The sequence below is a fragment of the Stegastes partitus genome, unplaced genomic scaffold, assembly GCF_000690725.1.
Source record: "Stegastes partitus isolate 25-593 unplaced genomic scaffold, Stegastes_partitus-1.0.2 Scaffold1429, whole genome shotgun sequence".
In the NCBI taxonomy this organism is placed as follows: Eukaryota; Metazoa; Chordata; class Actinopteri; family Pomacentridae; genus Stegastes; species Stegastes partitus.
The window spans coordinates 145,470-158,378 of record NW_007579160.1 but is presented as its reverse complement, the minus strand read 5'-3'; the positions used below and the strand labels follow the sequence as shown (position 1 = coordinate 158,378).

General features: G+C 39.8%; 1 protein-coding gene across 1 annotated transcript in view; it reads left to right on the top strand.

Annotated features, from left to right (window-relative positions):
• shank2b (SH3 and multiple ankyrin repeat domains 2b) overlaps positions 1-12,909 on the top strand; it is a 174,064-nt gene that overhangs the window by 21,890 nt on the left and 139,265 nt on the right. Inside the window, exon 3 of the mRNA XM_008299526.1 lies at positions 4,469-4,535. Within this exon, the coding sequence (XP_008297748.1) occupies positions 4,469-4,535 (67 nt within the window). The remainder of the gene's footprint in view (positions 1-4,468; positions 4,536-12,909) is intronic.

The window sequence follows — 12,909 nt, the reverse complement described above, 5'->3', positions numbered from 1 at the left end:
GGCTGTTGAGAGTTTTTTGGTTTGGAGGAGATTGTTTTTCACAGACTTGGATGATGAAGGCACTATACAGCCACAGACTAGCTGGTCTCAGGAGACCTGCGCGGCTCCATTATCAATATAATTACGACAGGCTGGTCGAGGGAGGCAGCACACGAGGGCTTTGTACATGCAGCCAAACTTTACATCTTCATTAAGTGCTTACATGGCAGTTTGCATCTGATGCTTTCAAGTAAAACTGTAGAACCTTCTATCGACCTGTTTTCTTATTGCTGTTGGTAAAGCGTCTATTGCTGGTAATGGATACGTCAGCCATGAACAGGTTACCCAGTGAGCCAACCAAAACTCCACAAAATTGCGTTCCGATACAACTAAACTACATTCTCAATGATGTTTTGAGGGGACTGTATTATTTTATTACTGTGAATGTCGATTTTTTTTTTTAAATAAATGTAATTTGTGACCTGCGACACAGTGGGGCAGGTGGCCACTTTAAAAGAGCGCCATGTCCACGTTAAAAGGTAGGAGGAGAGCACAGAGGCAAAAAAAACAAAACAAACCTGTACATGTTGGAAGCCTGTTAAGGTTAGGCACCAGAATTACTGAGTTAAAATTAGGGGAAATATAATGGTTTGGGTTAAAATACAGCCCTTTTGCTAGTGTCAACTCCACTTTTTAGGTTCCCAGGGTGACAAGATCCAATACCTACATGATTATTTGGCAAAATAGGAGCAACAGTGAAGCAATAAAATAAATGGGAACGACGCATTAATTAGAAATGTTTAGTTGAATAGGATCACAGTTTTGTGGAGACTGGATTGAGTGAGCGCATCAAGAAGGAAATAAACCAGAATTCTTTTTATTTTTGCAGCATTAAAATGAGTGTATGGCAGCATGAATTAGGTCTTAACTACTCATTTAAATATAGAAACTGAAAGAGTCTTCAACAGGTACATCTAACCCAGATGTCTAAAAACAACCCAGAATGTAGCCCAGCGTTACTGTTCACATCTTTTCACCTTAAAATCACCAAATTAGAAGCTAATGGGAGAGTAAAGGCTTGTGTGCGTTTGTGTTCGTCTGATTTGTTGTTGGGACAAAGCAGTGAACGGAAAGTTTTAGGCGTGTTGGATGTCCCGCAGTACATCCTGTTATGATATCAGTGTTGTACAGTACACAGATAATGCAGAGATTTCAGTCCAATGCACTGCTGATAGTGTTTAAAAGCGTTACCACTCCGCCCACCGCTTCAAACATCTTACACATTCACTTAGCTCTATATTAGGCCGTTTGTAGGTCACAGTGGAAATGACAACTTCATCTGTCACTTCTTTCTGACGTGTTACTCGATTCCGTCCAATAAGCCTGCTCGGGGATCAGGGCTCTTCTTGGAGAATAGCCTGTCATAGATTTGTCACACATGGGAGATCCTCAGAATGAGTGGGAGATCCAGCCAGCATCCAGCATCCCCCTCCTCCATCGCCTTCACAGGAAACATCACATTTGCTGCTAAGAATAAGCTCAAATTTACATTTATTGACTCACATCTTACATCGAAGTAAGCATTTTTTTTTCTCTTCTTTTTACTGAACTACAAGAAAGGCAGCGTGTTAAAAGATTCAAGAGGATTCATGCTGGTGGAAATCATCTCCTTCAGAGGAGTGCTTTTTCTCAGAAACGCTGTGTTTTTATTTATATGAAGCAAAGGTCGGCTGTGGAGGGAGGAGGGAGCAGATATTACTACTCAAGCCAACTCTGCTTTAATAATACACCTGCTCTCCATCTCTCTCTTCTCTCCTTCCTGAATATTTGTTCTCCAGGAATCAGTGGAGGCATGCTTACATAATGCTGCCGGGTTTCCCTTGAGGGCTGTGTGTGCACGCGCACGTGTGAGCGCATGTGTGCAGCACATCAGTCTATTTTTGCTGCTCTGATCTCGACTCGAGGCCGTACTGTAAACCTGTAACACCCAGCGATCTGAGCGCCTGCAGAAATGACTGTAAGCAGCAACATGACGACAGGCAGCGCGATCTGGGTCACTGACAGTAACCACCTCTGCAGCCAGATAGGGACGAAATCCCTTTACTGCCCCCTTGTGGACACAGAAGTATCACACTGCTGTGTTTAATGTCACCGCTGGAACAGAGTGTCTGAGCTGAAGTCACTTTAATTTTGCAAGAAGAGTTTAGGCTAGAAGTAGAGAGAACTCAAAAATGTCCTCTGTGCCGCATGGCTCACTTATGAAGATATTAACTATGAAAAAGACAAAAAAGAAGCTGAAGTTCTTTCATTGTTTGTTTTACAAAAATTTTTCAATGTTCACATTTTTTTTTCAAATATTCACAGGGGGCACCAATGCTGGGAAATAAACAGGGGCTCCAGATACCATAGATTTTTTACTTTTTATAGTCTTATAGCCTCTATTTAAAAAAGAAAAAACAAAAAAAAGGCATTTTTCATAGTACTCAAACTTTTTGGAATTTTTGCTGTGTAACTGTTGGACACAGCTGAGTTAATGATGGCTTCTCAGTTGTAAAGAGGAGCACAAAATGTTTTGGTTTTAGTAAAATCTATTAAAAAACATTTCATTTGGGGGATTTTTTTTAATGAGACGTGCATGAATGTTGTCATTTTAACGAAAATTCCAACCTAAAGCTTGGATTTGGCTATTTTTTTGGAACCGAACATCACACGTGATGTGTTACAGATTATCAGAAAGTAGAAATCAGGTTATTCTTTCTGTTTTTACAGTACCTGGCTAAGAAAATGTATAATTTAGTACATTTTCTTGTCTTTTTTTCTTTTAGGAAATGTACGTTGGTGCTCAGAGGGTTAATCCGCTGCAACCCCTTTTGGTTTTTTGTGGTATTTTGAAAAATTTTGCGCAGCTGGAGCAGCAGGTCTCACAAATACCATTTTATTTTTAAGAAAGTCCATCTGTTTTTAAGAATTATTAATTCAATAGTATAAAAATATGTATCTAAAACTGAATTTAGTTTTTATTGTTTGATACGATGAAGTTTGACTCGTTAAAATTATAATCCGTACATGATAGTTTGCTCCCTTTATGTATGTGAATGGGGTGGATGACTTATTAAGAACACTTATCACTATAATGGAGTGCAGTCCACCACCACCCACTGTGACCTGAACAATAAACATCAAGTTGAATCATCACCGTTTCAACTAAAAAAACAGAAAATCCAATAAATAGTGACTAAGTGACTCCATTGACCCTCACTGCTGTGTTTTTACAACACTAAAAACAATCTGTCCAAATCATGTGTTTCATACTGTTTTTTTTTTTTTCAAGAGTTTTCAACTGCTCAGCATTAGAATACATTTTTTAAAATTACAGCAGGCCACATATTCAGTTTAATAATTGTAGAAATTGATCCCAAAGAGAGAGCCAGGAGGTCAGTGGGAGAAATCCATGTTTTTAAAAGTGGATTAGATTATGACTTACCCAAACCTTGGTATTACAATATTTCAATATACACGAGGCAACTTCTGGGCCGTAAAAAAAAAAAAAATGGACAAAGGCGTTTTGGGAACACATCAGAGGTCATGGATGCTCTCATAGGAATGATATGTATGTGTGCAAAGCAATGGAGAAACAAACCGTCAATTACTCTGAATACGTGCAAATCATTTACGATGTAAAATGAATCAAAGTCAAAACACTGAAGGCTTAATTCAGGTTATGAGTTTTGATTTGTGTGCAGTTCAAATGAAGAATGGGTTTTTGTCTCAGATTGTGCTATTTGAAGGGTTTCAGCGGTCTAATCATGTAAAAGTTTGCCTGTTTCCAGTCTTCAGTCTTCATCACTATATTGTTCATAGCCCAAAATAAAAGCCTTAATTTTGTGGGACAGATTTATATTCCTTTTATTCTTACAATTATCTGACTCATTATCTGGTTAAAAAATACTGTATTGTTAGTACAACTTAAATTTCCAGTGTATTAAAAATGCTCTTTCACTGAAGTTTGTTCTCTTTTTGTTGCCAGTGAATGAATAATGTGAGCTCACCATGAACTCAGTCACCAGTCTGTCAATCTTGTGTGTCAGAAACATGCACATGTGACTTAGCATGTGTGCGCTGTCACTGTCATGTGTGAATCTTGGCTTGAACACGTGTGTGCGATAGATTATTAGATTCCTGGCTGAACATGATTAAAGCCACAAAGATTTGAACTTGTAGAAGTCGCCGACTGGTTCTGCAAATTAGAAAACTGACGAGAGGAGCTGAGCGATCCTAGTGTTGTGATTAAAATGGCTTTCTCTTACCTACTTCTGCTCGTCAGTGTCATGCTTGCTTGCCTCAAATGTTTTCCCTCATGAGGGGTTGTGTCCAAAAGCTCATGTCGTTGGTCGAGTGTTCGTTTTAATGATCTGTTTTGTGAGGATATGTGTACTTTTCTTTCTCTTCACATTGTTTCTTACCTTTCTCTGTCTGTGTCTCACTCCAGGTTGCTATTATTGCTGGGAACTTTGAGCTTGCTGAGCTCATCAAGAACCATAAAGAGTCAGATATAGGTGAGTACCAAAGCAGCAGCTTTTCTTTTCCTCCCCTCCATCCATTTTTCACCTATCCTTCCCTATACCAAGCGCATATTCCTGAATCTCCCTTGGGATACATTTCAAATCCCCCCGTGGTTTGATCCTCCTAAATGACCTCCCGGTATAATCCCCTGTGCGGGATTACGAAAGCGCTGCCAAGAGGATGAAAGTTTATGTTTACACCAGGACAATCTCGGGCCGATTAGGCCGGGAGAAATGATCAATGCTTTGGCCCGGTGGAGCTTTTGACTCAGCTGGCTGCCCAGAGGTGTCGAACGATCTGTGTGGTTCTGCCAGCAGGGGTTTGATTAAGTTGGTAGATCTTGTATTGATTGTGATTGGTTTTTATACAACACAGTGTTCAGTTTAGTGCAGGTTTTTTAGATTGTTGTGTGTGTCAGACTTACGTAAGAGTTTGTAAATCTGATAACTTGTCAGGAACCAAACGGATCTCATATTAGTGGATTTTTACTATGTTAGTGTGAGCTGTGGCAGTGGTGGATACCAACGTACCACGATGTGAAAATACTGCTTTGCAAGACTTGCATTTAAAATCCTGCTTAAAGATTTCAACCATAAGAAGTGAAAGTACTGGTTACAGCTAGAAGAATGTCCACTGTGATGTATTACATGATAAGATGCAGCAGTGGCTGTTAGGTAGTGGTCCAATGGTTCTCAACATAGGGTCTGAGGCCTTCTAAAGGCCAGCCAGCTAAGGTATCCAAGGTATTATGCAATGATTGACAGCGTAAGAAAGAAGAAAGCTGAAGTTCTCTTGTATAAATTTATTCATATTTTTGTACTTGTTCTCTGATCTTTGACCGTCTTTTGCCTCTTTAGGCTTCAGTTATTTCAGTGAATCAGTCGCAGAGGTTAAAGGTCAGTTCGATTCTGTGTTCAAGAGGGTCCTCGTGACATAAATGCTCTCATCTGTCATGTGTGAATGTCCACATGCAACCATGTAATTGTTACAAGGTGCTGACTGCACATGTGCAGGGAAGATAACGGTGCTCAAAGTAAATGCTTGTTTTGAGGAGAGGCTGTGTACGTTGATTGTCCATCATCCACACCTTTCCAGTTCATCGCTGAGATTTGTAACTGAAGTAGTTGTTTCAGGAATTTGGAAGTGCTTTAGTTTGTGTATGCTTTCCATCAAGGGAGCCTAAGGCGAGTTGTAATTTCTCCAGAAATCCTGTATCATGTCCATCATCTGCGCTCTAGACATCTCAGAAATAGACACTGACGAGGCGTCACAGTCCAATCTGTAGCCAGCTGCCATCACCTGTAAAAGAGCAAATTCACAGCCTTTCAGAAACGTGTTTCATACGTAGAGCAATGCCACCATCTGCATAGCAAAGCAACAAGCAACTCGTACTCTGGTGTATGTTTGTTCTGTGTAAACAGAGTGCAGCCAACTTCTTCTTTGACATGGTGTCATTTAGTGTGGAACCGACTCTGAGTAAAGGTTCCTTAGACATTAAATAATCTGCAGTGTCCATTAGGTGGAGCGAGTTCGAAGTTGCGAAAACATGAGGATGTTCATCGGTACTGCTGCCAAAAATATGGATTAATCCTGGAAGGGTGCTGATGTGGAGCTTTTCTCCTCATGAAACCAACACTGGAGATGGATGAGAGCATATTGAGTGTGTTTTAGTACAAATAAAATGGTTTGTATGTTCATAGTTCACAATCAAAGTCCTTCTAAAGTAAAAAACAAAAAACAAAAAAACTGCTAAACATCTGAAAAGTGAGAACTAACCAATGCTGGTTTTCAAGGGGCCACAGGGGCGTTACTTTCTTGTTTTTATATGCACCTTCTTTAGGCAAGAAGCAACTCCTGTCACATTGATTTTGGGAATAGAAAGCTAAGACTAAGTGAGGATTAAAACAGTCTCCATAAATTAACTGGAATGTGGCCGCTGCTTGTTAAGGGTTAAGACTTCATGAAAATGTGTGTAGTGTACGATGTATAGCATTATTTCACTCTGTGTACGTGAGAGGGAGGTGAGAAGACAAGAAAGGTTTTTCACAAACATGAAAAAAGCAGTTTTTGAACAAATTCCATGTTTTTTTTTTTCCCTCTTCTTGCTATTTATTACCTTCGTTGCTTAGTTGCCGCTTATTAAGTTGTGGAGCGGCAGATTGGTGATGTCAACAGACTCTGCTCTGATTTAACACCTGATAAAGTGACATTTTCAAGCCAAGCAAACAACCACAAATCCTTTACAGCTTCTACATACATTTAAAATCAACTGCTTTTTGGTTCACTGTGGCGGGGTGAATGTAGGCTGAAAGTAAAAACTGCCTCCACTGAAATGAACACTACTGGGATTGTGGTTTGGGCCTTTGGTTTGTCGAGCGCAGAGATGACTCGGGGATTACAGGGCCTTAGAGAAAATGAGAAAAGATGAACAAACAGATAAATAAATAAATACACAGCGGATGACAGAGAAAAGATGAGGTTGAGGGCGAAATGAATGAAGAGAGAGAAGAGAGGGAGGAATCTAATCTAATCTAAAGATGTAATCCTGCAATTGTTGACCCCCTCTCATGGACGCCACCCACCAGTGGCAGCCTCACACGATGGCGACGTGGTGGAGGGCTAAATGGAACACCGTGACGATGCAGGATTACCCCCAAAAAAGCCCAGGCGCTGTCGACAGCTGCTGCTCCCCCCAACACCATCACCTCCCTCCTCCATCCATTCACACCGTCCCAACAGCGAGCGCTCGGCTATGAGTGCTAGCCAGGATTAGCTAAAGGTGCACAAGTTGGTGTTTGGATACTGCTCTGAAGCGGAATTTGGGATGGGACATGTTTACTCTTGGATGTTTGATTGGCCGCCATGGGTTCAGCCTGCTGCAGAGGTGGGTGCCCCCCATCATCAACCTCCTCCAACCCCCTGACCTTTACTCCCGTCAACCCAAGCTCCTTGACTCATCGCCCAGCCCACTCCTTTTCACCCGAGACAGCTTGTGTCGTGTTGAGCCTCTTGCTTGCTATAGGCCGCTTTAGTGCGTTTAAATGTTGATCACGGTGACTTATGGTGTGTGTGAGAGTGTGTTTGAATGTGTGTGTGTGTGTCTAAACACCATAAGCCCTGTGGCTTTCACAGTTTATCTTGCTTACTCGGTGCAGATGATGTAACACACAAATCTGCCGTTTGTTACGTCATTGTTTTAATATTTCACCGCATTCTCAAGGCAAGACTGACAACTGGGTAACATGGAAGTGACTGATAGGTGCTGCAGACTCTAGAAGAGGGCTACTGTTAACTGTTATTGTCATTGTCGATTAAATCCTTGAACCAAAAAACTTTTAAAGACTCATTTTCTTCGAAATATTACCCAAAAAGACCCAATTTATCAGCAAGAATCTGAACAAGAGGAATCAATGATTTTCAACAGTTCGACAGGCTATGACTGCATCATGTATGATGTGTGGTTCAGGGAAAAAAATACACAAAATAAGCTAAAAATTTGTGATATTTCTTGGCAGAACCTTTATTCTACATGCCTAATCAAAAAAACCCCATCAAAAATAAACTGCACTAGATCGTCTAAAAACCTAAAATTCTAAACTCCTTTGCACAGCTGTAAAGCCAAGACTTCATTGAACACTGTGTACAGGGAAGCAAGTGTGCCAGCATGTTGTTGGAAGATGCATTCAGCCTGGTGAAATATCTTTGTAGCACCTGGTTTGTAGAGGTTGAAAGGAGTATAGTTTCAAAACTAGGTGGAGCCCACATTTTCTTCCCAGTATTGGTAACACCTCTAGGCGCTTTGGAACATTTGTAGAAGTTGAATCCAGGTTTTTGTAAAAAAATAAAATAAAATAAAATAAAATTAATAATAATACTAATCTAAAAAATGTAACTTTTGATTTTGTCTTGTTTTGTGTTTCATAGTGTTTTACTGAGATTTCTACTTCTACCTGTGGTCGTACTGTTGCCATAGAGGTGCAGGACCTTATACAGAAGTAATTTGCAACTTGGTTCATCACTGTCTTGCTAAATCAATTAATTCATCTGTAAAATGTTAGAAAATAGAAAAAAAAATTCATTCAGCATTTCCCAAAGACAAGATGAAATCCTCAAATGTCTGGTATTGTCTATGATACAGAGACGTTCTTTTACTGTCACAAAGAAGAAAAGAAACCAGAAAAAAGTCAACATTAAAGATCTGGATTCAGGATTTGTTTCATTTTTTTAATTAAAAAAAAAAAAAAAAAAAAGAATACTCAAACCAAATAATTAATGAATGATTAAAATGCTTGTTAATGAATTTAATAGCTGGTAATGATTCAACTGCAGCTCAATGAAATTCTGTTCCTAAACTAACAATTCATTCAGCATAGGTTAAGCTGATTATTTATTACAAGATGTCCTTTACACTTTTCCAGAGCTAAATTAGATTAAATATTTTTTTGTTGGATCATCCGTCTAAAACTAAAAGATTTTGAGCTTAGACTTACATGGAACATAGAAAAACAAATATTCCCTTTGGAAAGGCTGGAACCGAGGAAAAAATCTGCTTCACAACCGGCTGGTAGCTGCTGGCTGTTTTTAGAGGTATTTTAGTTCTGTGTCTCAGCTGTTTCATACTGTCAGTCAGTGTCTCCCAAAGCCCAACATGACGTCCTCAAATGTCTTGTTTTGTTCACAACCCAGAGATATTCAGCTTACAGTCACAGCGGAGGAAAGAAGCCAGAAAATATTCACATTTAGAAGCTGGAATCAGAGAATTTAGCCTCAAACTGATTAATCGATGATCAGAACAGCAGATTTTGAAACACACTTCATCAACTTAAATTAAATGAGAAAAAGCGTTAAAGTTTCCTGCATTTTAGCCTTGAAAGAGAATTTTAAAAATTCATTTTTGCTCTTTCATCCCACAGAGTACTTTATGAAACGTAACCATCCACATCAGATCAGAGAGACGCCACATGCATCTGCTTAAACTGCACAATTCTCCTACTGACACATTTATTATTCTTTTACAGTTTTCCTCTCTCTTACCCATTTACTGCGAGCTTCCATGCATGGTGTTGGAGCATTTGGGGTTTACTACCTTGCTCCAGGTTGAGGTAATCTTAATACCTATTTGTAGACCCTCAGTTACGTCTGCGAGCTCTCTGGTTTCACCGCAAGCATATAAAGCTCCTGTATGGTGGCTTTGGGGGAAACACAGTCGATAAATCAATAAGTAAAAACAAAGCGTTTTTCTTCCTGCCTGCCTCTCATGCACCAGCTCGGAAATATATTCACCCATTGAATTTCTGATGTTAGTCAATGTGGTGAAGACAGTTTGTTCTCCTGCTGTGCTGCTGACAGGACAGCTTCTACCGAGGACAGAGACGCCTCAACAGGAATCAAAGTGTGTGTTTGCTAAAGACGCTCTGCACACCGAGGCCACGCTAATGTAGATATTTTTCTCTCTTTATCATAAAAAAATCTGTCCAGAAGACCAGTGTTGTACAAAATGTGTCCATTTCAGAAAGCAAAAATGACTACAAATGCTGTGACAAGCATGTCTGGTTAGTCCACATCAACAATGCATCAAATAGCAGGAAGAACGTACTGTTAGTTCATACTGTCTGTGGACTTCAAATTCTGGATGCTGTGGATCAAGTGATAATGGGCACAGCAGAGGCTTTAGCATATTGGTGAAGTGGTGCAGCAATGCCAAGTGAAACATGGAGTTGCTTTTGCTAATTAAACATAAAGTAACCTGTGCACATATATATCCATATATTGCTATCTTTTGCTAATTCTCTACTTAGTATTTTTCGTTTACGGTGCAGTGGCTGGGAAATGTGCTTTAGGCAGCTGTAAAAGAACCACAGTGCTGATTCTGCCCTCCCTCTAGCAGTTTTGTTGTACAACTCAGAGACTGACCCCATCCTCTCTTGCGATCCACGTCTCCTAAAGATGACCTTCCTGTGCAACTTAACTGCATTCTACATAATGTTTGGAGAGAAACATGTCTTCCTCCAGACTCCATTTCTTTGTGACCTATCACGAAAACGTTTCGAACCAACATTGTTGTAAGACAAGTTTGCTGATTAGTGCATCAAGAAAATATCTATTGCAATAATTTGTATAATCTCATAACAGTCTATCATTAAGGAAAAGCAAGTAATTACTCATTTCAGCTTCTGCTGCGTTACAACCTGACACAAGGCTGTACAGAGGAGTTGAGGCCACTTGTGACTAAAAAATGAGTTTATTCTACTGAACTTGAAGAGAAATTAACTAAGAGTACCAACAAAAGCAAACATGGTAGAAGCAAGAAAGAGAAAGACTGTCTGACTGCCGTCACCTTATATAGTGGAGCCACATCAGGTGAAGCCCCATTATGGCCCAGCTTTGCTTGGTGCACTACTGCAGGAGCAGGCTGCCCAGCAAGGCCTGTTTTACCAATCAGTAAAAGAAAAAGAAAAAATCTATCAAAAAGACCTCTGCTGTTTGAGTTTATATTTTTTCTGTCCATATTATTGATTAAAGGTTCATAAATTTGGCACAAATTCATTGAAAAAGCAAAGATGGAGTCCAGGCTCTGTGGCCCTGGAGTGTGTTAATCCAGACCGTAATCTTCTGTGCATGCAACAGAATCAGTCCTGCTCTGATCTCAGTTATTGTATTTAAGAACAATGGATTAAGCCCCCACTTGTACCAGTAGTATGAGGTCAAAAATTTAAACATCAGCGTCCCACTGTAGAAGGTTTTGTATCACAGTTGCAGAGGCAGATGTTTGTTCGGTGGCTGTTGAATTTGTGCTGCGCGGCACCTCTGCCCACAGCCTGAATTAATCAAATCAGACATCCAGATTCAGTTTTCAATCAGCAGAAGGTACAAGGAATAATCTGTCTGTCACATCTGATGAGCCAACATGTAAGGATATTAAACTGCAGTGATAACCAGTGTTAGTGTCTGATAAGTGCAGCTTTAATACATGACAGGGACCAGAAATGAGCACTGGTGCTGTGTGTTATTTATTGTCTTAATTTGGTGGTTATGAGCTTAATCAATCAGCCAGTTATTTCATCCGCTTGCCCCGAGTTTATTCTCACCCAGAGAGGTGACTAATGTAACTCCAATTTCCAGCACTTGAATACAGAGAATTATCTCGCCACAGGGGCTAATTTCTAGATGGACTCCTGCACAGAGACAAAGGCGGACAAAGCTGTGAAGTAGGACACAATGTGATCGCTGGAGGAGAAAGGAATGGCTTCTCAGAGGGCACTGATGAACATTTACGTGTGTTGCCTGGCGTTCTTCCTGCTGTTAACGTGAGTGTGTGTGTGTGTGACCTATATTCTGTAGTTAATAGCCAGGCATTCAAAGAGTTGTGTACGGAAACATGCTACCAGAATAGCTCAGGTCAGCAGGCTGTTGTAGTCCATGTCAGACACAACTGGCAGGTAACCGCTTCTACTCGCATAACACAGTTAACTATCACAGAAATGACTATAATCCCAACTAATACTGGATTTTTGTACACTAATATCTGTAATTTAAGATGAAATGCCATCGACAATTTAACAAGAGTCCTTCAGATATGCCTTTTAAATAGATGTGCAAACCCAAAGTCCACGAGAATATGAACTAAATTACATGAAAAAATATACATAATGAAAACAACAGTACTTATAATTCAGAGTTATGAGATACTAAGTCAAAACAGTATTATATATTTTTAGTATGTCCACTTTTACATTCATTTTTTTCATATAAAGATAATGTTTTACCAAGAATAAGCATGCTTGTTGTACAAATCATCTTTTAAAAAAAAAACAACAACACTGTTTTAAATAAATCTCGGTGTTAAATGAGATTTTTATTCAGCTCTAAACTCTCTATGTCTCTGAGCAGCAGACACTCCGACCCTGATTACTGTCACTCTTCATCCTTTTTAATCCAGCCTCTTAAAAAAAAAGAACCATATTACTCCCATTCCCACTTATCAATTTTAGCTTCTGGTTAGCTGTTAGACTGAGTTAAAAAAAAAAATGCTGTTGTTTATCTTTATAAACATTAAATATCCTTGTTTACATTCTTCTAAGTCCCATGTCACACTGCTGGTAACTTCACATAGCCAGACCTTTCTCCACAGCGCTGAGTCAGTGCTGGAGAACGGTCTGACTGCACCTCACTAGCATTCTGCTATACAGGCAAGGAAACACTCTGTCTAGTTGATGCTTCTTTATACAAGTCTCAGTCGTCTTTCAGAGCAGTTGCATGTGAGAAGACGAGCACCCCTTTAGACAGCAAGTGTTATAAACATATTCGGGGCAAATCTTTACAACAGTTCACCGCCTTACAGCACGATCTGGATCTGTAACAAAACTT